The sequence below is a fragment of the Phocoena sinus genome, chromosome 6 (genome assembly GCF_008692025.1).
Source record: "Phocoena sinus isolate mPhoSin1 chromosome 6, mPhoSin1.pri, whole genome shotgun sequence".
In the NCBI taxonomy this organism is placed as follows: Eukaryota; Metazoa; Chordata; class Mammalia; order Artiodactyla; family Phocoenidae; genus Phocoena; species Phocoena sinus.
This window is the reverse complement of record NC_045768.1, coordinates 83,951,556-83,977,223: the sequence shown is the minus strand read 5'-3', so window position 1 is coordinate 83,977,223 and position 25,668 is coordinate 83,951,556. Positions and strand designations below refer to the sequence as shown.

The 25,668-nt window shown below is 40.4% G+C and overlaps 1 protein-coding gene across 1 annotated transcript in view; it reads right to left on the bottom strand.

Moving 5' to 3' along the window:
• NTRK2 (neurotrophic receptor tyrosine kinase 2) overlaps window positions 1-25,668 on the bottom strand; it is a 383,752-nt gene that overhangs the window by 89,509 nt on the left and 268,575 nt on the right. The window contains 1 exon segment of the mRNA XM_032634641.1: window positions 589-719. Coding sequence (XP_032490532.1) covers window positions 589-719 — 131 coding nt within the window.

The following is a 25,668-nucleotide window of genomic DNA, read 5'->3' as shown; positions in this document are numbered from 1 at the left end:
TATGATGAAGGACTTTCAGACTTCTGTGTAAAATCTTGTGTCTCCTAGGGAGGTGGGATCTACCAGAGATGTCACCCATCCCAGATGGAATCATGCCTAGGGCCTTGGAGACATTTGGGAGGGACAAAGTAAGTATAACAGAAGTTCTCAGCAGAACTGAGGCTGAGAGGGGAAGTGAAGGCCACAGTCTCCCTTCCAGAACCTTTGAACAGGAGACAAACTCCCACTGAGCTTGGACGAGCACCAAGCAACCTGATGAGACAGTGGAGTCTCCAAGACTCAGCCGGTTGGATTCTGTTTGACCTCACTGACCCCTATCCAGAATTCAGTTCACATTGACCGGGAAGAGGAGCTCAGAGCCATTCACAGCCTGTAGACTGGAAGGTTGTCCCTGAGCAGAACCTCTGACAGTTGGTTGCGCCCCAAATATCCTTCCCACTGTCCATTCCTCTAAAGGAATTTGAACACATCCACCACAGCAGATGTAATTTGCTCCTGAATTGGCCACTACAATAACATAAAATAAAGCATCACCTCCACACCTGGGTGTGACCACGGATAGTGAGACGTTCTGGGGTGTTCGCTTACCTTCACTGCCACCAAGATCTTGTCCTGCTCAGGACAGAGGTTATAGCATTCGGCTAGGAAAACTTTTCCAAAGGCTCCTTCGCCTAGCTCCCTTTTCAGAACAATGTTATGTCGCTTGATGTGCTGAACAACTGTAAGACAAAGACAGAACGGACATTGGAATAGAGGCGTGTGGAGCTGCAGGCAGAGGGCGGGGGGTCAGCGGCTGCACCTGAGCTTGCAGGCCCCCGGTTCTCTCCTCCGCACGAGGAAAACCAGATGGGAAGCTCCGTGTCCATCCGCAAGGTCCGCCCCAAAGGGTCGGAAGGTGGCGGCGTTGGCTTGCTCTCCGGAGTGGAATTATTGTTTCTGATAGAACTAGAGGAACCACCGAGCCGTTGGCTGCAGCATGTCACTAATGAGCTTTACAGACTAGGAAAGGGGAGAAATGAGAAGGGAATGGATATTAACGGCAGGCCTCTCACAAGCCAGATGTTTTGCATGTATTTGTCAGTTATGTGTCTGGTGGGAAAGGCAGAGAGCTCGCCAGGAAGCCTTAAGTCTTTGTTAAGCCCCCTCAGACTCCTGGGGGAGAGAGGCTCAAGAGGATACAAAGGGAAAATGCAAGATCTGTGCATTGCTGATTAAGGCTGTGTCCTCACCTCACTTTTCACCTCCTGCTGAGGTAGGCTCCATGGTTGAGCCATAGTGACTCCTTTTGTTTAGACCAGAAATGTCTAGAAAAGGCTGGCTTCCTTAGCTCCTTTCTAAGATTGTGTCCTAGTCTTGGCTCTCCAAAGCTAAGAGGAGACGAGAATAGAAGTATCTGGGCAAGGGAGAATATTCCTCCCTCTCGTTCAGAGCAGAGCTGGCCCATGTCACTCATCCATGCGCCTTACTGGGGAAAGAGGCAGGAGGTGGTCCAGGGTCCTTTAGAGCCCAGTAGTGCAAGGTGGGAGGGGAGTGAGTGATTCTCAGGACAGAGCCAGTGGGGAAGCCCAAAAAGAGACTGTGCAGAGGACGGAGCTGCAGTGTGAGCTTGGGCCTCTTCACCCAGCACATCAAGTGTTGGATCCCTTAGACCAGGGTTTCTACCAGGTCAATGGCACCATGCTTTTCTGGACAACTCATCCCTGAATGGCAGAGTTTAAAAGGACTGTGACTCCCTCTAGAGCTTGGAATGTGCAGCCGACAATATTTTCTCATTTGACTCTCACCACACTGGGAAGCATTCCTTCCGACATTTTATACTTGGAGAAACTAAGTCTGCGAGAAATTCAACGATGCATAGCATGGGAATGGAGGAGTTGGCATTTGAACTTAGGTCTGTCTGAATCCAGAGTCCGTGATTTTTCTTTGACACCACAAAGTTCCTTTCCAATTGTAAATTGTGTTAAGTATAACAAGAGAAATAGAAATATATAATAGACTAAAAAGTAAAAATAGTCTTCCAGCTTCCTCTCTGCTTAGTTCACTCTTCAAAGGCCAGTTCAAACTCTCAAAAGTTCAAAAGGAAATACAAGGCATATCTCCGTAGTTTTAATAATAATAAAGCGAATACCCGTGAACCCACCATTCCATTGTAAGAAACAGAATTTCACTAGTACTTTTAAAGCACCACTGTGTTCTTTCTTGATTGTACCCACTTCCTACTCACCTCCCAGGGGTAACCACTATCCTGTATTTTGTGTTAATCCCTTGCCTTATTGGTTTGCTATCAATGAGGTGTCCTAAACCAGAGAGTGTTGGGCTTTGCCTGTTTTGAACTTATATAAATGGAATCATACTACAAGCATCCTTCCATGTTTTACATCTGTCACTCAACAATGTCCTTGAGATTGAATTACATTGTGTGTGTAGTAGTAATTCTTCTGCTTTTACTACTTTATAATATTCTGTGGAAGGACTGTAACACCAGTTATTTATCCATTCTATGTTGATGGATATGTTATACAGTTTCTTTTTAGATACAGCTCAATATAAAATGCAACTGGTGATTAAGGTTCTGTTTTAATAGGATTTTTCTCCTTATAATTCATGTGGTTTGGAGCTACGGCTGCTTCCATGGGCCTCTGGGAGCTCAGGGTGATAAAAACCAAAAGGTCTTTTATGAGCAACATTATTAATGAATCTAAGAATGTATATTAATTTCTCATGCTCCAGTAGCAATGATTGAATTTAAGAGGGAGAAATGTGTTCATTAGGAAGAGTGCCCATATGAAGAGACGAATGTAATTCTTGCAGAGAATTAGCTGCCCTATTTAAATCTAATATTTAACTCCATGGTTGTCACATGTTCATTGGGAATTAAATTGCCACTTGATTTACTTTACACTCCAATCAGATCAAGGCAAGTATTTAACTCTTTTTTTTTTGCATTTGATTTATACTTTTCCTCCCTCCCTCCCTCCCTCCTTTCTTTCCTTCCTTCCTCCCTCCCTCTCTCTCTCTCTCTCCCTCTGTCCATTCCTTCCTCCCTCCCTCCTTTCTTTCTCTCTCTTTCTTTATTTTCTTTGTTTCTTTCTCCCTTTCCTTTCCTTCCTTCCTCCCTCCCTCTTTCTCTCTCTCTTTCTCTTTCTCTCTTTCTTTCATTCATTTCATTTCATTTCAAGCAGTAAAAAAAAGTTGGTGGCAATTAAGTTCATAAAGCTATGGATAAAGCCACAACTAAAATTGATGAGACCAGTTTTCCCATGTTGACCTTGAAGGCAGTAAATACATCTTTTCTTTAAGAAATGGGCTATTTTGCATTAATTTGTTTTGCTATGTTTGAGATATAATAGATTACAAGAATGCTGGCCTTGTGCCAATGTACTCCCTCTAAATAGAATGAATTTCTCTTTTCTAAGACTGGAAGCCACCAAAGGATACAGGTAACAATTTTGTGTTTGTATTTGCATTCCTGCCAGGGTCTCACAGCTGGTGCTACCCAAACATTTGTTGAAAAATGTGCCGAATGATAATAAAAACAACAGACAAATACTGTTTAGTTATATTATTTCAGTTAACTGACAATAACCCTATTGAGTATGTAGGCAATAAAGCAGCCCAATTCTCCAAGATATCAGGAGTAGGGAGAACAGCTAGTCTGAAGCTATTACATCCTTGAGCTAAGAATTTCTTCCCATTCCAGGAGAGCATCGGGACTTATCCCAACCTGCCTCATTGTCTGCTTCCCTCAATCAAGGGAAGTCCCTGGTACCCTCTCAAGGCCTCCCTCTTTATCCAGCCTCAAACCCCCAAATTGCTCATAAGTGCCCAAGGCTGAGCCAATGCTCACGTCTTCACCTTCCTCACAACCCCTTCCATCGGTCCCTCTGGGCTCGCTCCCCTGTCATCCACAAGCTCCCTGTATCCTCAATCTCTCCATAAACTTCCCTTCACCTTCTTGACTCAAATAAAACCTTGGCTATGTCTGAGGAAACTCATGCCTTCCCCCCGCAGCCCTCTCAAATGAAAGCCATCCCCACTCCTCACCCCCAAGTTCTTCAAGGCCTGTGTGCCTGATGTCTGACCATTACCCACCCCACTCCTGCTAGAGCCCCAGCCAGCTGAAAGCATCTATCTTACGGAACCATCAGCCTGACCATGTCTGCCCCCTCACTCTGACATCTTGGCTACTCCTCTCACCCACTGAGCTCCTGGCTCAAGCTTTCCCTCTCCATCCTCCCGATGCCATCATTCTCAGGGCCCGAGGCACAGAGGGCTGAAGTAGCTTGCCCAAGCTGTACAAACACTTAGCTGCCATTTGTCTTGTGTCTTTCAATAGTGTGGCTGAGAGGCGAGGCATTGGGAAGTTTGGTTTGGCTGTTTGCATGGCATTTAGCTGACTTTTTCTGGGAGCAAGACTTCCTTTTTTAAAATTTTATTGTATTATATTTTTTTGGCGGGGGTGGGGTAGGGCTCACCATGTGGTCTGCAGGATCTTAGTTCCTTGACCAGGGATCAAATCTGTGCCCCCCTGCAGCGGAAGTGTGGAGTCTTAACCACTGGACCACTAGGGAAGTCCCAAGACTTTCTTAATGAAGGAAGCAACGCACTGGTTCCTATTCTAGACAGTCTCACTGTGGACAAGCACTTTGAATAACACTGCCTCAAAGGGTCCTAGGAACCCTGGGTTCATTGTACACAAAATATCCTCAGTGAAGTGAGTCTAAAGATTCCATGATAAATAAGCTATCAGGTAAGCATGTTACAATTTTTACACGCTTCATTTCTCTGAGGTCAGTCAATTCTCTGCTTTTAACTTTGGAGACCCCAGTAAAAAAACCTCAAACCCAACATGAATAACTAATAAAAAAATAAATGAAAGCCCAGACTCTACCATAAATGGCTCCTTAGTTTTGGAGGAAAACTCAAAACAATAATTGATTTTTTTTAAAAAAAGTTTTATAAAAAAAGTATCTCTTTGAAATTCACCTTGCCAAAAAAAAAAAAAAAAAAAAAAAAAAGGAGTATCTTGAAGAGGTGTAGGTGGTGTAGGAGCTATACCAACAGACTCATGTGGTCTGCAGACTGATCTATGTACGTTCACATAGTCAAAACAAAGGGTGTGATTAGATTATTGTGCAAAGAAATCTGCTCTGTGGAATTGGGGAGAAATTGATGACCAGCAATAATAATCGTGATGAGGGGCTAAAAACTGTCTGGATGTCTTTATCACTAATGGAATTTCCCAGAGTGGAAATTTGGTGCCCTTAGTCATTTGCTTCCTAAGTACCAGAACTGAGTAGATTTCTGGTTTTGTATTAGTATCACATTACAGCCACTGAAAAATGTATTTTGTCACAAAGTTGCTTCAGTAGTTTATGGAGATGCTTGCAGTTTCAGATGGTTTAAATCAAATTCCTGGTATCAATATCTCCCAGAAGTAAATATTCCATATTTACACATAGGCTATAGTATCAACCCATCTCCATATTCATTATTACTAAATCTAAAACTAACAAAACAAATAAATAAATACAACTCTACCCACTTAAGGTTGAAACCGGAAATATATCCTCCCACTTCCTCAGTAATGGGGTTTCATAGAGATCCTTGGCCTCCTGGACGCATCCTGCTCAGAACCTGGACATTTGAGACATTTATTGAGTCTCTAATATATGTCAAGTACTAAGTGACCTGCAGTTAAAAGGAAAGATATTTTAAAGTTGTGAGTAGGATGGTAAAAAGTAATATACCCCAGAAGATAATGTTGTGTATTAGGAGCAATCTTTCTGCTGCCCTACAGACCTAAATGTAGGGCCTGCCTCAATAGTTCCAATGCAAAGGACCAGAAGCTACGATGGGAACAGAAGCTAAAGATCATTGAGGCTGACTCCCTCGTGTTTGACAGTCAGCCAGTGAGTCTCAGAGAGGTGAAGTAACTTCCCCAGGACCACACAGCTAGAAGGAGACCAAGCAAGAACTCAGATCCCCTGACTTTCAGAAGAATGACCTTGCACTCTGTAACACAAACCCCATTTGAGACTGCAGGCAGTGAGCATTCCCTGACAGTAAAGTGATAACAGGTATTTCGTTTAGTTAATTACCTCTTCAACTAGAAATACTTGAAACATTGACGTTTATCATCTGAAATGGATCAAGTATCTCATAATGAAGAATTTCATTAGAAAATGGCCAATAAACATAAAATATGAGTGCAAAAAGCGTGATGTCAAAACTATGAAAAATGTTTGAGCTTGATTTTAAATGCAATTAACAAAAATTATTTACTAAATATCTTAATGTCTATTTCATAGGGAGCATATTGAAACAGGTTAAATCATCCACCTTGTAAAAATAAATTTGTATGAAAGACAGGAACTATGATTTTTGATTTCGTCTATATTTTTATTAAGATATAAATTGGGACTAAATTGAAAATAAATGCAATTAAGACCAGAGATATAACCACACCAGGACAAGACAAAGCCAAATATTCGTAAATAATATTAATGATGAAATAAAACGTAATAATACTGAGCCATTCTTAAGCACTTTTCAGCAAAAAATCCCAATGTGCATTACCATCGATTGATTTTTATAACCCTCTGCATGAGGTCAATAGTCACATTTATTTTACATATGACATCTCAATTAATTGACTACCTTGTGAGCAAGCCACTTATCCTTTTCCAAGTGCAATTTCCAATGAAATGAGGAAATACGGAGGGAAGAGAGGAGCCCTAACATGTGCTGATTGCTATTATGGGCCTGAAAATGTGCTGAGAGGTTTACAAGCAATATCAATCTTCATAGCTATCCAGTAGGGTATCCTTATTTCCATTTTCAGATTAAAGTAAAAAGAAGAGGATCATATGAGCTAAATAAGTCACCCAAGTTTGTACAGTTGGTAACAGGCAGAGTTTAAGTTCTTTCCACTACAACACTCCACCTTTCCTTGGCCTTCTTACAACAGACAAAGTGTAGGAAAAAGTGAGCTTGACTTTGCCCACCTAGGGAGTCATGGGTCGACTTTTATCAACTTAGTTCAACAAACCTTTATTAAACACCTACTATAGCCTGGGCATTTTTCTGTGGCCTAGTATAAAGGATGCACAAAATAATCCCTTTTCTCAGAAGGGCAGAAAAACACATGCTTATACCTATCGTAACTTTTACTTGTACCTCTGCTTCATTCACGAAAGATTTCAGGTACTTTATGTGATCATGCAAGAGAAAGCAAAAACTTAAACAAGAACTGAAGTCAGAGAAAATGGAAAAGAAGGCTAAAACAAGATGTTAAGTAGAAATGCAAACATGCAGATTCTAAGGTTCCTCATGCTTATCAAGATTAAGTCATAAATTGATTCTGAGTTTCCTGGCAGACGAAGGCAGGAGGAAACGAAATAATTTATAAAATTTTGACTACCCATAAGTAAGAACACAGATATGTCTTATGGTAAGTAAGATTCTTCACGGCATTTAGTTTTGAAAGGAATTTATGGAATGGATTTTACACAGGAGATCAATGTCCTTAACAATGTCTGTAAAGTAAATAGTGAGTTTCCTAAGAATATTTCTCATGGCAGAGCTCAATGAGAAATAAACGTATGACACAAAAGCCACCCTCAGTCAAATATGCACAGTGCTTATCATCGTAATGGCATAAAAAGCAATGTCTATGGGCTTATTCAAGAATGCTTTGGGCATTCTCTCTTGTGAGAGCACTGGAATCTCAATTAACTGCTGAACAATCATGGACAGGAAGACACTGGAACTCACCAAAAAAGATACCCCACGTCCAAAGACAAAGGAGAAGCCACAATGAGGCAGTAGGAGGGGCACAATCACAATAAAATCAAATCCCATAACTACTGGGTGGGCGACTCACAGACTGGAGAACACTTATACCACAGAAGTCCACCCACTGGAGTGGAGGTTCTGAGCCCCACGTCAGGCTTCCCAAACTGGGGCTCCGGCAATGGGAGGAGGAATTCCTAGAGAATCAGACTTTGAAGGCTAGCGGGATTTGATTGCAGGACTTCGACAGGACTGGGGGAAACAGAGACTCCACTCTTGGAGGGCACACACAAAGTAGTCTGTGCACATCAGGACCCAGGGGAAGGAGCAGTGACCCCATAGGAGACTGAACCAGACCTACCTGCTAGTGTTGGAGGGTCTCCTGCAGAGGTGTGGGGTGGCTGTGTCTCACTGTGAGGACAAGGACACTGGCAGCAGAAGTTCTGGGAAGTACTGCTTGGCGTGAGCCCTCCCAGAGTCTGCCATTAGCCCCACCAAAGAGCCGGGTAGGTTCCAGTGTTGGGTCGCCTCAGGCCAAACAACGAACAGGGAGAAAACCCAGTCCCACCCATCAACAGACAAACAGATTAAAGTTTTACTGAGCTCTGCCCTCCAGAGCAACAGCCAGCTCTACCTACCACCAGTCCCTCCCATCAGGAAACTTGCACAAGCCTCTTAGATAACCTCATCCACCAGAGGGCAGACAGCAAAAGCAAGAAGAACTACAATCTTGCAGCCTGTGGAACAAAAACCACATTCACAGAAAGATAGACAAGATGAAAAGGCAGAGGACTATGTACCAGATGAAGGACCAAGGTAAAACCCCAGAAAAACAACTAAATGAGTGGAGATAGGCAACCTTCCAGAAAAAGAATTCAGAATAGTGATAGTGAGGATGATCCAAGACCTCAGAAAAAGAACGGAGGCAAAGATCGAGAAGGTGCAAGAAATGTTTAACAAAGACCTAGAAGAATTAAAGAATAAACACCCAGAAGAATTAAAGAACAAACAAACAGAGATGAACAATACAAAAACTGAAATTAAAAATACACTAGAAGGAATCAATAGCAGAATAACTGAGGCAGAAGAATGGATAAGTGACCTGGAAGACAGACTGGTGGAATTCACTGCCACGGAACAGAATAGAGAAAAAAGAATGAAAAGAAATGAAGACAGCCTAAGAGACCTCTGGGACAACATTAAATGCAACAACATTTGCATTATAGGAGTCCCAGAAGGAGAAGAGAGAGAGAAAGGACCCAAGAAAATATTTGAAGAGATTATAGTCAAAAACTTCCTTAACATGGGAAAGGAAATAGCCACCCATGTCCAGGGAGCACAGAGAGTCCCAGGCTGGATAAACCCAAGGAGAAACATACTGAGACACATAGTAATCAAATTGACAAAAATTAAAGACAAAGAAAAGTTATTGAAAGCAGCAAGGGAAAAATGACAAATAACATACAAGGGAACTCTGATAAGGTTAACAGCTAATTTCTCAGCAGAAACTCTACAAGCCAGAAGGGAGTAGCATGACATATTTAAAGTGATGAAAGGGAAGAACGTACAACCAAGATTACTCTACCCGGCAAGGATCTCATTCAGATTTGACGAAGAAATGAAAAGCTTTACAGACAAGCAAAAGCTAAGAGAATTCAGCACCACCAAACCGGCTCTACAACAAATGCTAAAGGAACTTCTCCAAGTGGGAAACACAAAAGAAGAAAAGGACCTAGAAAAACCAAACCCATAACAATTAAGAGAATGGTAATAGGAACATATATATCGATAATTACCTTAAATGTGAATGTGATTAAATGCTCCAACAAAAAGACACAGGCTCACTTAATGGATACAAAAACAAGATCCATATATATGCTGTCTACAAGAGACCCACTTCAGACCTAGGGACACATACAGACTGAAAGTGAGAGGATGGAGAAAGATATTCTATGCAAATGGAAATCAAAAGAAAGCTGGAGTAGCAATACTCATATCAGATAAAATAGAATTTAAAATAAAGAATGTTACAGGAGACAAGGAAGGACACTACATAATGATCAAGGGATCAATCCAAGAAGAAGATAAAAAAATTATAAATATATATGCACCAAACATAGGAACAACTCAATACATAAGGCAACTGCTAACAGCTATAAAAGAGGAAATCAACAGTAACAAAATAATAGTGGGGGACTTTAACACCTCACTTATACCAAAGGAAAGATCATCCAAACAGAAAATTAATAAGGAAACACAAGCTTTAAACAACACAATAGACCAGATAGATTTAATTGATATTTATAGGACATTCCATCCCAAAACAGCAGATTACACTTTCTTCTCAAGTGCACATGGAACATTCTCTAGGATAGATCACATCTTGGATCACAAATCAAGCCTCAGTAATTTAAGAACATTGAAATCATATCAAGCATCTTTTCTGACCACAGTGCTATGAGATTAGAAATAAATTACAGGGAAAAAACCGTAAAAACCACAAACACATGGAGGCTAAACAATACATTACTAAATAACCAAGAGATCACTGGAGAAATCAAAGAGGAAATCAAAAATTACCTAGAGACAAATGACAACGAAAACACGATGATCCAAAACCTATCGGATGCAGCAAAAGCAGTTCTAAGCAGGAAGTTTATAGCAATACAAGCCTACCTCAAGAAACAAGAAACATCTCAAATAAACAGTCTAAACTTACATCCAAAGGAACTAGAGAAAGAAGAACAAGCAAAACCCAAAGTTAGTAGAAGGAAAGAAATCATAAAGATGACAGCAGAAATAAATGAAAAAGAAACAAAGAAAACAATAGCAAAGATCAATAAAACTAAAAGACAGTTCTTTGAGAAGATAAACAAAATTAATAAAGCTTTAGCCAGACTCATCAAGAAAAAGAGGGAAAGGACTCAAATCAATAAAATTAGAAATGAAAAAGTAGAAGTTACAAGAGACACCGCAGAAATACAAACCATCCTAAGAGACTACTACAAGCAATTCTATGCCAGTAAAATAGACAACCTGGTAGAAATGGACAAATTCTTAGAAAGCTATAACCTTCCAAGACTGAACCGAGAGGAAATAGAAAATATGAACAGACCAATCACAAGTAATGAAATTGAAACTGTGATTTAAAATCCTCCAACAAACAAAAGTCCAGGACCAGATGGCTTCAAGGGGAACTCTATCAAACATTTAGAGAAGAGCCAACACCCATCTTTCTCAAACTCTTCCAAGAAATTGCAGAGGAAGGAACACTCCTAAATTCATCCTACGACGCCACCATCACCCTGATACCAAAACCAGACAAAGATGTCACAAAAAAAGAAAGCTACAGACCAATATCACTGTTGAATATAGATGCAAAAATCCTCAACAAAATACTAGCAATCAGAATCCAACAACACATTAAAAGGATAATACACCATGATCAATATTTATCCCAGGGATGCAAGGATTCTTCAATGTATGCAAATCAATCAATGTGATACACCATATTAACAAACTGAAGGAGAAAAACCATATGGTCATCTCAATAGATGCAGAGAAAGCTTTTGACAAAACTCAACACCAATTTATGATAAAAACTCTCCAGAAAGTGGGCATAGAGGGAACCTACCTCAACATAATAAAGGCCATATACGAAAAAACCACAGCAAACATCATTCTCAATTGTGAAAAACTGAAAGCATTTCCTCTAACATCAGGAACGAAACAAGTATGTCCACTCTCGCCACTATCATTCTACATAGTTTTGGGCGTCCTAGCCACAGCAATCAGAGCCGAAAAAGAAATAAAAAGAATTCAAATTGGAAAAGAGATGTAAAGCTGTCACTGTTTGCAGATGACATGATACTATACATAGAGAATCCTAAAGATGCCACCAGAAAAACTACAAAAGCTAATCAATGAATTTGGTAAAGTTGCAGGATACAAAATTAATGCACAGAAATCTCTTGCATTCCCATACACTAATGATGAAAATCTGAAAGAGAAATTAAGGAAACACTCCCATTTACCCTTGCAACAAAAAGAATAAAATACCTAGGAATAAACCTACCTACGGAGACAAACAACTTGTATGCAGAAAACTATAAGACACTGATGAAAGAAATTAAAGACGATACAAGTAGATGGAGAGATATACCATGTTTTCGGATTGGGAGTCTTAATATTGTGAAAATGACTCTACTACCCAAAGCAATCTACAGATTCAATGCAACCCCTATCAAATTACCAATGGCATTTTTTACAGAACTAGAACAAAAAATCTTAATATTTCTATGGAGACACCAAAGACCCTGAAGAGCCAAAGCGGTCTTGAGGGAAGAAAAAGGCGCTGGAGGAATCAGACCCCCTGACTTCAGACTATACTACAAAGCTACTGTAATCAAGACAATATGGTACTGGCACCAAAACAGAAATATAGACCAATGGAACAGGATAGAAAGCCCAGAGATAAACCCACACACCTATAGTCAACTAATCTATGACAAAGGAGGCAAGGATATAAAATGGAGAAAAGACAGTCTCTTCAATAAGTGGTGCTGGGAAAACTGGACGGCTATATATAAAAGAATGAAATTAGAACACTCCTTAACACCATACACAAAAATAAACTCAAAATGGATTAGAGACCTAAATGTAAGATTGGACACTATAAAACTCTTAGAGGAAAACATAGGAAGAACACTCTTTGACATAAATCACAGCAAGATCTTTTTTGATCCACCTCCTAGTGTAATGGAAATAAAAACAAAAATAAACAAATGGGACCTAATGAAACTTCAAAACTTTTGCACAGCAAAGGAAACCATAAACAAGATGAAAAGACAACCCTCATAATGGGAGAATATATTTGCAAATGAATCAGCAAACAAAGGATTAATCTCCAAAATATATAAACAGCTCATGCAGCTCAATATTAAAAAAACAAACAATCCAATCCAAAATTGGGCAGAAGACATAAATAGACATTTCTCCAAAGAAGACATATGGATGGCCAAGAAGCACATGAAAAGCTGCTCAACATCACTAATTATTAGAGAAATGCAAATCAAAACTACAGTGAGGTATCACCTCACACCAGTTAGAATGGGCATCATCAGAAAATCTACAAACAACAAATGTTGGAGAGGGTGTGGAGAAAAGGGAACCCTCTTGCACTGCTGGTGGGAATGTAAATTGATACAGCCACTATGGAGAACAGTATGGAGGTTCCTTAAAAAACTAAAAACAGAATTACCATATGACCCAGCAATCCCACTACTGGGCACATACCCAGAGAAAACCATAATTCAAAAAGACACATGCACCCCAATGTTCACTGCAGCACTATTTACAATAGTCAGGTCATGGAAGCAACCTAAATCCTCATTGACAGACGAATAGATAAAGAAGTGGTGGTACATATATACAATGGAATATTACTCAGCCATAAAAGGAATGCAATTGGGTCATTTGTAGAGACGTGGATGGATCTAGAGACTGTCATACAGAGTGAAGTAAGTCAGAAAAAAAAACAAATATCATGTATTAACGCATATATGTGAAACCTAGAAAAATGGTACAGATGAACTGGTTTGCAAGGCAGAAATAGAGACACAGATGTAGAGAAAAAACGTATGGACATCAAGGGGGGAAAGTGGTGGGGGTGTGTGATGAATTGGGAGATTCGTATTGACATATATACACTAATATATATAAAATGCATAACTAATAAGAACCTGCTGTATAAAAAAGAAAATAAAATGCAAAAATTAAAAAGAAAAAAAGAATGCTTTAGGGATGGGGTTAAAGAATAGATGTAATTTCCCACACCCACTACTGGGTCTAGAACATATTAGGCAATCAATAGTATTGTATGAATAAATAATAACATAAACATGAAAAAATAGATGAGTGGTTGAACAAGAGATGAGAATGGTGGGAAGGAGGGCATTTAAAGTGGGGGAAGAGAAAAAGCAAGGATGAAGAGGAGGAAAAGTCCAGATTATCATACCAAGTTTAGTTAGAGAAAGATAAATATCATATGATATCACTTATATGTGGAATCCAAAAAAATATGATACAAATGAACTTATTTACAAAACAGAAACAGACTCACAGGCACAGAAAACAAACTTATGGTTACCAAAGGAGAATAGGGGGGTGGGGAGAGGGATAAATTAGGAGTTTGGGATTAACATATACACATTACTATATATAAAATAGATAAACAATAAACAGCAAGGACCTACTGTACAGCACAGGGAACCATATTCAATATCCTGTAATAACCTATAATGGAAAATAATCTGAAAAAGAACATGTATATAACTGAATCACTTTGCTGTACACCTGAAACTCACACAACATTGTAAATCAACTATACTTCAATAAAAATTTTAAAAAAAGAAACTTTGATTTATATTGTTTTTTCCTAAAGAGAAAAAGCAGGCAATACTCAGTAAAAGGAGGACAAGGTTGGACCATAGAGGGCCCTGAACACCTCACTAAGTAGTTTAAACAATCTCGGGCACTAGTAAGTATGGACTCAGACAAATGCTTCACTGCTATTTTGCCTTCATTTCATCATCTTTAAATGAAGGAGTTTAGACTAAACAGCATTTCAGATCTGCTCTAGCACACACGCAGTTCCATAATAGGTGAGCCCGTAGCTTGGTTCTGTATGTAAGTCTTATGTAGAAGACTTTTGAGCATGGAAGAAAAGTGACGAGGACAAAAAATTAGATTATTCTGGCAGTGATCAAACTGGAGGCAGAGAAGCCAGTTCTGATATAACTTAGACCTCGCTCTCACAGAGGCCTGTGCTGAGCAGAGAGTGGGCTCCAGCAGTCACTCATCCATCTTTCCTCTCCAGCCCCTTGCCCATCAAATGCACACAGCTCAAGGTGACAGACTCCAGGGAAGCTGAGGTCCAGTCCGTGACCCTGAAGGGAACAGAGGATGTCACCAAGGACTAATCCTGATGTCTTCAGGGAAAGACAGAGAACAAGGTGCAATAGAACAAGACCCAAATGGACAAATGAGAGAGGCAGGAGAAAGGGCCAGGGATGAGCATGAGGAGAGCAGAAGGCAGACTTCTGGGGGCAGAGGACACAGCGCTGGGCCACAGAAAGAGGAAGTGGACTTTCAGGGATTCCCAAGGGGCCCAGTAGGAACCTTTGGACTAAACCTTGCATTGGGTCCAGTGATGGACAAGATAAGACTCTTGCAAGGGGACTTTGCATTGAAGGAAGGGCACCAGGTACTTACTTGGATGCCCCATACAACATCCAACAGCAGCAAAGGACCCTTTCCTCTTAAACCAAATTTTAATACCCTATGTTGAATGAGAACAGAGCAGCTATGGAGAGAAAGGCAGGATTGGGCTTAATCTAACCTGAACATCACATCAGATAAAAGACTTGAGTTATTTGAAGTTAAAATTCCCAAAAGTTCTTGTAGAAAACAGCCAGGGAGGGGGAAAGCCCCAGAAATCTTTCAAGCTGTTAGACTGAAGGGAACACCACACTTCAAAATACACATACGGCACATCCTTCGCTTTGACAGCCCCTAACAGACAAAATTATATCTGTTCTACACACTGGCATGTGGTAGAATTGGATTGATTTGCCCTGACAGCCCTCCCTGCTGGAACAATACTTGTCAGTCAGCCCCGGCAATGTTTGTATTTTCAAGAATAATTATGCAGAGTGATTGTACAAGATCCTGGCAGGTAGGCCAGACAGGCTTAGCTGTCTACCTCTCCAACACTGTGTCCCTGAGCCCGAGGATGGAAAACACCCCTTTAACGTCCTGCTTCCCCCCTCCCAAGCTGTGTGCATCAACCTCCATTTGAGAGTTCTATGCTGATGTCTGTTTTATCATTTGGGATCCTCCACTCCCATGCCCTCCAAACAGAAACCTTCCTTCCTTCAATAATTTCAACTGGTAGCCACTATGTCTTCCTAATTGACTTCTTCAAGTCAGCTGGCCTTAACCAACGTACATCTGAATGATTGCTCCATTGTGAAAGAAATGTTTTGTCTTTGGTGGAGATAATTCACATAACACACACACACACACACACACCAGTGTGCATTCAGGGGCTTTCCTAGCCTGTGTCTTAATTGTGAATAGTTTACCCCAGCATAAATATATTGAGTCTCTTTTCTGTGCACACACTCTAGTGAAGGTAAGAGAAATGCAGATATAAAGAAAATGGGATCAGAATGCGATAAACGGTAATGAGAGGGGCCAGCCAAGTGCTCTGTAAGTGAGGTCATTCAGGAAAGGCTCTGTGGAGTCATTGAGCCAATTCTAGAAAAGCAAGTTAGAGTCTTTATGAAGAAAGCTCTGAACACAAGAGAATGGGGCAAGTGCTTAGCCTAAGAAGCAGTGGGGAGCCAGTGGGCACTTCATGAGGTCCGGAGTTCTGTGCCAGGTTCCCAGGCTGCCTCACATGGCTGTAGACTCTGCCCCAATTCCACAGAAAGGCAATGCTCAGTAGAGCTCACAACCAATGATATGTGGTGAATGAAAGAGACAGGATCACAGACAAGATTTTTGGTTGCATCCCAAGAGTTTTCCATCTCTGGATAGATTTCTGTCCAATTGATATGTCAAGCAGAGTGCTATGCTATTTCCTCTTCAATATGATTATTTGAGAACTCATATTTTCAAAGGTAGGACTAATGTTTGTTTTCCTTAAAGGATTTTGCAATATTTTCAGCATCTTTCAACCCAACATACCTTTTTTTTTTCCTCTTCATTTCACCATTTAAGCACCTATGTGTAAAGAATTGTGTTTGATGCCGTGGAAGGTTCAAGGGTGACTAAGGGCAACAGGAAGCCAGTGTTCATTAATTGCACACCTGCTGCGTGAGAGGTATCATGTCAAGCATTGTACATACAATCTTTTATTCAGACATCCTTCTGCACCTAAGAAGAGACATCACTGACTCCATTTGGGGAATGGAATAAGTAAGTCTTGGAGATGTTAAGTAATTTGCCCAAAGCCACACAGCTGGAAAGTGGCCAAGGCAAGCTAGAAATGGCTTCAAAACCAAGCAGTCTCACACAGTAGAACACAAATCTTTCCCCTAAAGGAACTGTAGTCTAATAGGGAGATGAGACACAAAGTACACAAATAACAGTTGTAAAAAGAAGAATGTAAAACCCACCATGACAGATGTTAGACATACAGGGTTGAGGGTGTTCAGAAGAAAAACATTCTTTGAATACAGGGTTTGGGGTTGGAGGGTGTCATTTGAATTTTCCCTTGTAAGTTGAGCAGGGCTTGAAATGTTGGCTGGAAAAGAAGGGCATTGTTGAATGTAATGAATTATGACATTTTCAAATTGTCAAGATGTCACTGACTTGATCATGTACTGGACCTTCATGTTAAGACATACCTGCATTAAAGTCCAAAATCTGAAACCTATTTAGGTTGAACCAAATGAAATTTCCATTTGTGCAGGCCCAAATGAGACAAATATCAGCTATTTCATGTGGCTTAACATTAGGTTGTATCTTTACAAACAGAAACTCTGAATATTAGAAAATACATATCTTTTAATGTTCAAAAAAACATAAAGGAAAGCAATACATGCGCATGGTAACAAACCACGAGCCTTAAGATAGAAAGAAGTTGTACCCTTCCATACTCATCCCTGTCCTTGGTCCTACTCTCCTGGGCCACCAATACAATACAATTTAGATTTTGGTTTTCAAGTGGTGAGCTCCATAACTCTAATTAATATGGTATACCTCTTGTTCCTGTTTTCTCAATTTAAGACACTTACTGATTCTCCACTATATAAGAGGAGGATTTTGCTTGCACTGTCTCCCACCTCCACCCAATAACTGGGTGCTGTATTAGCTTTTAGTTCTTCCATTGATTATCTATTATGCTATACCTCTATTACAGCCAGTATTCTGACACTCTTCTGTATATGATAAGCATATTAGCACCCCTATCTTCCCTCTACCCCACTCACATATTGAGGTATATTCTTTGAGCTTGACCTACAACTGTGTCAATATTATTGTTATTTACACTCCATTCCCAATATGATACAATTAAGTGTCTTATGCTTCTAAAAACTGAACAGCAATAAACAGAATTTATGTTAATATGACCAGCTTAATACTGTATACTACAAGGCTAAGTGGGTACCAGGACTGCATTCGCTTTTCATGCCTAATGTCATGCAGAGAACTTCTGAGCCACTTGAAGGAGGATGTTCATAGCATCAAGATCAAAAGACCTCTCTCTCTTAAGCATCAAGATTGTTACAGCATCAAATTCAGGCAGACAGATTTTTCATTTCTCCTGCTGGCACTCAGTGGACCTCTCAATTTGAGGTCCGTGGTGCTTCTTCAACACTGAGGAGTCATCTTTGTTTTTTTCTTTGATAATTTTCTCCCTGCCATTTTTCTCAGTTCTCATCATTATCTGGAAATCTTAATAATCCTATGTCGCCTCTCATGATACAATTGAATTGTGTGAATTCTCTCTCATGAATTGGTTATCTATTTCTCTTCTTCTCCAGCACTATTTCTGACTTTTTGCTCTTTATTTTGGAAAACATTCTTGCCTTTCAGACCTGTGACTGAAACTTTTACTTCCACCACCATATATTTAATTTTTATGAGTTCCTTATCTTATAATTCCTTTTTCCTAGCTACTTAACTTTGATTTATGTGCATAAAATCTCAGATCAGAGAACACTTTTGTCTTTTAAATTTTCTTACACTCCTAAAAAATTTCTTTTCCCTCCAAGTCATTTATTCTCTTTGTATCTTCTCTTTCAGGTGCTTATTGTCCTTACATGTAGAGTGGATCTTGAATTCTATTTGTATTGAAGAAAGAAAGACTGGATAGCTAATAAGGGTTTCCTGGGCTCTTATGTCAGTATTTCTGATTTCAGATGGGAAGTTTGGTTAGGAATTGGGTCATTGGTAGAACACATAGATAGGAAGGGCTTGCTTTAGGGTGAATAGGCAGAGAATGGACCATTCAGCTGGAGTATAAACATGCCAGAGTAAAGAGAACAGTACTCTGTTCTCCCATACCCATACTAATATTAGCCCTCATCCTCTAGGACAATTGGGCAATTTCTGCACAGAAGTTTTTTAGATTTTTTTTTTTTTGTATGAGGATAAATAATGGGCTATCTGCTTCTCTGCCCAGTTGGAGGTGGGAGTGCATACCACTCATGCAGTGTGCCTCCCTTGTTTTAAGCGCTTTCCCACGGCTTCCTTGTTGAAACTGCTGCATGCGCATAATGGCCCCAAGCCTGCGACCATTCCAGGTTCCACCAAACAGGGCACTCCTGCCTCCACTGCAGACCCCCAGAGCATATTCCGAGCTGAAGATTCTTCCACTATGTTTCATGCATCAACATGGCAACCAGGCACCATCTCTTTTCCAGAAATCTACTGAAAAATCTTAGCCATTAAAGCCTCAGCCTCTGCTTCACTGTTATGAATAAGAGGCAACAGATATGTTCCGCTCAGCAATCTGGATGGAATGTCTTCAATACCTTACTAGGGAAGTGTTCCTTGGAGTCTCCACACAGATGGAATGTTCTCCAAGAGCTCGACCAGGGTGCCTGAGGACTTTGAATAACCTATTCATTTCACAAATGAGAACAACAAGGCACAGTAAAAGTGCTAATTTCCCAGAGCTAAGCCAGGACCCACCATCTGCTTGCCCTCAAATCCAGTGCCATTTTCATTATACCATGATATTTCTCATTATAGATATTTATCAACCAAACACAACACATAGTTCAAATGTGTAAGAAGAGGGGAAGGCAGGGAAGATAAAGGCTGTATGAAGTCAGCAGAATATTGCTATAGCCTGTCCTCAGAAGTCACATCACCCTTCCTCTGCAGCTACCAGATTTATCTCTCTTGTCCTCTGCCTATTCACATGCTCCATCTTCGATGAGCTGCAAAACCTTGGGTGTGAACTCACAACAAGAAGCATGGTGTTGAAGGCAGTTTATGAGCTGAGGGCAGATTTATAACGTGAGACTCGTGGTGCTTGGGTTTCCTTCCTTTCTGTCTTGGGATAAGGATGTATTTTTTGTGATTCTGTCAACTGGAACACTTCCAAACTTTACAGTCGATGCTACAAACTCGGTTTTTGGAGAACAGTTATAAAAAGTGCACAGTTATGCTACGGTACCTAATCACACTGCTTTAGAGAGGAAAGGGCCATTCCTATCCATCGGGCTTGGGGTACTGCTGGGGATCCTGTAGAGGGTCAGACAAATCTGGCTCCTGCTATGGTTCCCCAAGTTTTATAATGAAGTCCCTTCTAGAAATTGCCTTCTCCTGAGAGAGTTTCAATGCAACTATTACAAAGGGAACTACTTATGCTGGGTGATTAAAAATTATGTTGTTATGTGTTAATATGAACCATTTACAGCTGGGATTAGTTTAGTCTAAATTATTAAAATGGCATCAAATATTCAGAGTAGATTATATCAAATTCATTCGAGAAAACAATGGGACCAACAAGGGATTAATTTCTAAAATACACAAACAGCTCATACAGCTCAATGTCAAAAAAAACAAAACCTAATGAAAAATGGGCTGAAGACCTAAAATGACATTTCTCCAAAGGAGACATACAGATGGCCAACAGGCACATGAAAAGATGCTCAACACTGTTAATTATTAGAGAAATGCAAATCAAAACCACAATGAGGTATCACCTCACACCAGTGAGAATGGCCATCATCAAAAAGTCTACAAATAATAAATTCTGGTGAGGATGTGGAGAAAAGGGAACCCTCCCACACTGTTGATGGGAATGTGAATTGGTGGAGCCACTATGGAAGACAGCATGAAGTTTCCTTAAAAAACTAAAAACAGAGTTACCACATGATCCAGCAATCCCACTCCTGGGCATACATCTGGAAAAGAGGAAAACTCTAACTCAAAAAGGTACACACGCCCCATTGTTCATAGCAGCACTACTTACAATAGCCAAGACATGGAAGATGAATGGGTAAAGATGTGGTATATAGACACAGTGGAATAGTACTCAGCCGTAAAAAAAAGAATGAAATAATGCCATTTGAAGCAATCTGGATGCACCTAGAGATTATCATGTTAAGTGAAGTCAGTCAGACTGAGAAAGAAAAGTATCATATGATACCACTTACATGTGGAATCTAAAAGAAAATGATACAAACGAACATATTTACAAAACAGAAACAGACTCATAGAGAACAAACTTATGGTTACCAAGGGGGAAAGGGGTGGGAGATAAATTGGGAGTTTGGGATTAACAGATACATGCTATGATATATAAAATTTATAGATAAACAATAAGGGCCTACTGTACAGCAGAGGGAACTATACTCAATATCTTACAATAATACCTATAATGGAAAAGAATCTGGAAAAGAATATATATATGTATATAACTGAATCACTTTGCTGTACACCTGAAACTGACACAACATTGTAAATCAGCTATATTTCAATTAAAAAAATAAATAAGAAAAATATTGGATTGGCCAAAAAGTTGGTTCGGGTTTCTCCATTCCATCTTAGGGAAAAACCCAAACGAACTTTTGGGCCAACCCAATACAATAAAAAGAAGAAGCCAGTGTTAAATCATATGGTATGCTGAAGTTGAGGCAATAATCAGCTGATGACAATTTGTCTCTATGGGTGTGGCTAAACAATGTCCAGCCCTGCCTTGTAACTCCACCTGGGGCCTGAGTGGACAAGCCTCCAGGGAGAACCTGATTCCTCAGGAGGGTTGATATCTGCATGGGGTTGCACTGATAGTTAGGGCCTAACATGGGACTCAGGTCACTTATCTGATCCAGGCTCCTCCACCTTAAAATACCTGAGTGAACCAAAAGTATTTGGAAGGAACAATAAAATGTTCTTAACTTTTGTCCCCCACCCCTTATGAATTTGCATATGATTATAATGAACTGAACAGGAGTGAGATCAGTACAAGCCCAGATGAAAACACTATAACTATGCAAGAACCAATGAAGGCCCAGGAGGAAAATGTCCATTGAGGAAGAAAAGTGAAAAACGAGGAGGAAAGTGTCCCATGGGCAGGGCCCAGGGTAATGATGGGGGAAGCAGTGAGTGCAAATGACCACAATTTGCAGGCAGGGATTAAGAGGCAGAAAGGAAGTCTCAGTCCAATTGTTGCTAATAACTAACTACATAAGTCACAGCAATTCACTTAATGTATCTGTTGATTCCTCTCCTCTCACTGTAAAATGGGAATAGAAATACCTGACCCTTGCATCCTAGAGAGAACAAAATGGTATTCTAAATAAAAAGCATTCTGAAAAGTAAAATGTACCATAAATGTTACATGGTGTGACCACTGCTATAGAGCAATTTGGTGCTCAAGATTATACAGTGCCTTACAGATACATTTTATTGGTTCAATTTAACATTAAATATTATAGACAAACTACAATGCTAATGGTGCCTTCTGCTCTCGGAACACTTTAAAGCTTATAAAGTACTCTCACATATTATTTTATTTGAGCATGAAAATAGCTCTGTGAAATGGGCTATGAACATTTCCCAAGTTCCATTTCACAGTTGAAGAAGCAGAGGCTCAGAAAGGCTGAGGGGCTCATCCAAGGTTGCACAGCTGGACAGTTATAGAACTAGACACCAAGCTTGGCCTTTTGATTCCAAGTTCGATATTCTTTACACCAAAGTGGCATAGTAGGGATTCTGGAGACTAAGAATGACAAAAGTAAAAAAAATTCATTATGGAGATAAGACTTGTAGATATGATGCTAAGATCAATGCAAGATACTCGTGCAAAAGTAGTGCCAGGCATTTGTCTACTAGACAGATATGAACTCAAGAAAGGAGAAATTAATGTGGATGGGTAATCACAGGAAAGGCTTCACATATTAAAAAAGGTCTGGGTTTTCATGTGAAAAATGGATTTCTTTGAATAGTTGGAGTTAAATGAGAAGAAGCGAAAGCATGAAGTCAGGATGGTGGGAATAAGATTGCTCTGTTTAACCAGGGGTATAGTAAGAGGTGGTGGGATAGAAGTCTTAATAGAAGTTTTGATAGGTTAAATGGGACAAGATCATAGAGAGCCTGAAGGTTAGATGAAGGGGTCTAGCTTTGATCCTATAAGCAGAATGGAGTTATTGTAGGTTCCTGAACAAGGGAGTGGCATTATATATGTAGTATACTGTCTGGTAGGAATATGCACAGTGTATTAAATGCACCCAGAAGCACAGAGAGTAACTAGAAGATTGTTGCATTAATAACAGCATAGTCATGAAGTCCCTGTGTCACAGTGGTGGCAATGAAAATAAAAGGAAAGCTACAAATCCTAAGAGTCAAGTCATTGGATAATCAGAGCAAGAGAATTACTCACTCAGCTACCACACTCCAAATGACTCAGAAACATCAATAGTTTTCTTAATCATATTTTCCCTTAACCATGCTGCCAAATTAAGTGACCCAGAGTCGCCAAAGCAAAGAGTTCATTAATAATCTCTGGAATTTGTCTAAAATGTTCTTTAATTCACCCCTTGGTCTTCTTTCCAAGAAGACTTCTCAGAAGTGAAACGATTGTATACACACATAAACATCACTAGAGTCACCTTCAGACCTTCCCAATGCTCTTAACTATGTATTCATATCATATGAATCCCTGCATCTAATGTCAGAAGATGTTGTCGTGTCACCTTTCATTGGATCCATACCATCTCCAAAGAGGTGACGTGAAGATGGGGAGAAGAAGTAGAGGCAAAGAAGCCCCAGGTGCCAAGTGTGGAGCAGAGAAGGAGGAGAAGGGCAGGAAGATGTGGACCAGTACGGTATTGTGGATGGAGAGCCTGGATCTTAATAACTTGGCTGCTTGGTCCAGCCTGAACTCAGTGCCTGAGTCTGCCTTTTCAACACTTACCTGAACCCTGACCCAAAGCAAAGAGGTTAAGGATTGAAATTGGTCCCCTTTCTTTGGTTGGCAGGTGGGTTCATAGACATGGTCTGATTTGAACAGCCTCCATTTTCCTAAGTGAATTTTAATAAAGACATACTTTCCCTTTAAATTTCAACAGCTCTGCTGTGTTTTCCATTCCCTCTTCATTTCAGCGTGTGGGCATCACACACACACACACACACACACACACACACACACGCACACACACAGACACCTCGCATGCTGCACCGACAGCTGCTTGCCAGTCAATGAAGTCACGTTACTCTGTCATGAGGACGTGTGAAATCAGCCGCCTCCCGGGAGGTGGGCAGAGGCATGCACGATGCAATCAATGTAAACAGGATTTTTCTGTCTCCTGCGCCTGTTTTGTTGGCTCATTGAGCAGAGAAGTGAACAAGCTTCACTGGGTGCAGAACTATATCTAGGAAAAACCTTTTCTTTTTATTGCCATTATATGTGATAATGACTTCAGGAGACTGTCACCTTTAGATTCACACTGGTTGGATGAAACAGGCTCCCTGCTTTCAGAAAAATCCAACAGAATTGACCTCTTTTTCCCATGAAAATGTCAACAGCAACATACAACCCTCACACCCTAGGCAGGCATACCAGAGCCCCTCCAATGGCCCCAAAGCTGTGGACAAGCTCCATCACTGCCATGGTAGCTTCAGCACCTCAAAGCATCTCCCTTAGTGCTGATGATCACAATGCTCCATGCCAGGCAGTTGTCACTGCTGCCAAGGATCTGTCAGCTCCGGCGCTCCCCTGGCTGCACGCATATTCATGGCTTATTCCAGCAGAATAACCTCCATCCCAGACTCCAGCAACCCAGACATGGATGACTTAAACCAAGTACCTGAGAGCTTAATTCTATTATTCCATAGGGATTTTGTACTCCATGGCAAGAACTTATGAAAGACAGATGTTTATTTTGGGTCAAACACACTTACATAATGCCTGATGGTGTGCAAATAATGGTTTGTCTCACCCGACATTGTTAGACTACCTACAAGGACTTCCCTGCCCCCAGAGTTAAACCTCTATCTAAAACCAACCAAAGCCAACAAGCAGGCTTCATTGTTCAAATAAGAAGTGTACAGCGGGAGAAATCTCCAGGACACTGGGATAGGATGAGACCCTGGATGGCTAATTAACAGGACCAGGGAAGAGAGTGTGACAGAGTCTGACACACAAGTGAGCTGGCAACCCTAACTAATTAGCAACAATTAATTTTACAGTAGGAGCAAGAACACATGTATTATGTTCTATAAAAGCTTAATAGATGTCACCATAAATCACTCTCATCTCTCCCCTGAAACTGAACTTGCAAGTAGGCTGCCTTGAAATCTTCAGGAATGAACAATATAGAGCTGCCTGCTATCTCTTGGATCTTAATATGAAAGCAAGACAGCTTTTGCTCTGCTACTTGGCCCTTGACAAATCTCAGCTGTTGTAACTGAGGTTGGCATCAGTAGGCTCCACTGTACCCCAGCCCTGAACCAATTCTGATTAAGGAAGGCAAGAAATGATCAGCCCGAGTTCCTGGTAGGATCTGGGATCCATAGTGCTACCCTAGTTGGATGTCCAGTGTTCCCAAAAGGAGCTTCCTGCCTGAGACAGAGAACAGATTTCTTCATTTATGTCTCCTCTTATCGATTGGAAGTACCTGCGTGGAACATTATGTTGAAAGGATTGGGGCTTAGTGGGAAAGAGTGCCAGGAGCAACTAGTAATGTCTGCTAGGCACTAGGATTAGAAGCACTGTGGTTTTGTTTGTTCTGTTTTGTTTTAATTTTCCACCATTTTTAAAAATTGTGGTAAAATACGTATAACATAAAATGTATCATTTTAAAGTGTACAATTTAGTGGCATTAACTGTATTCATAATTCTGTGCAACC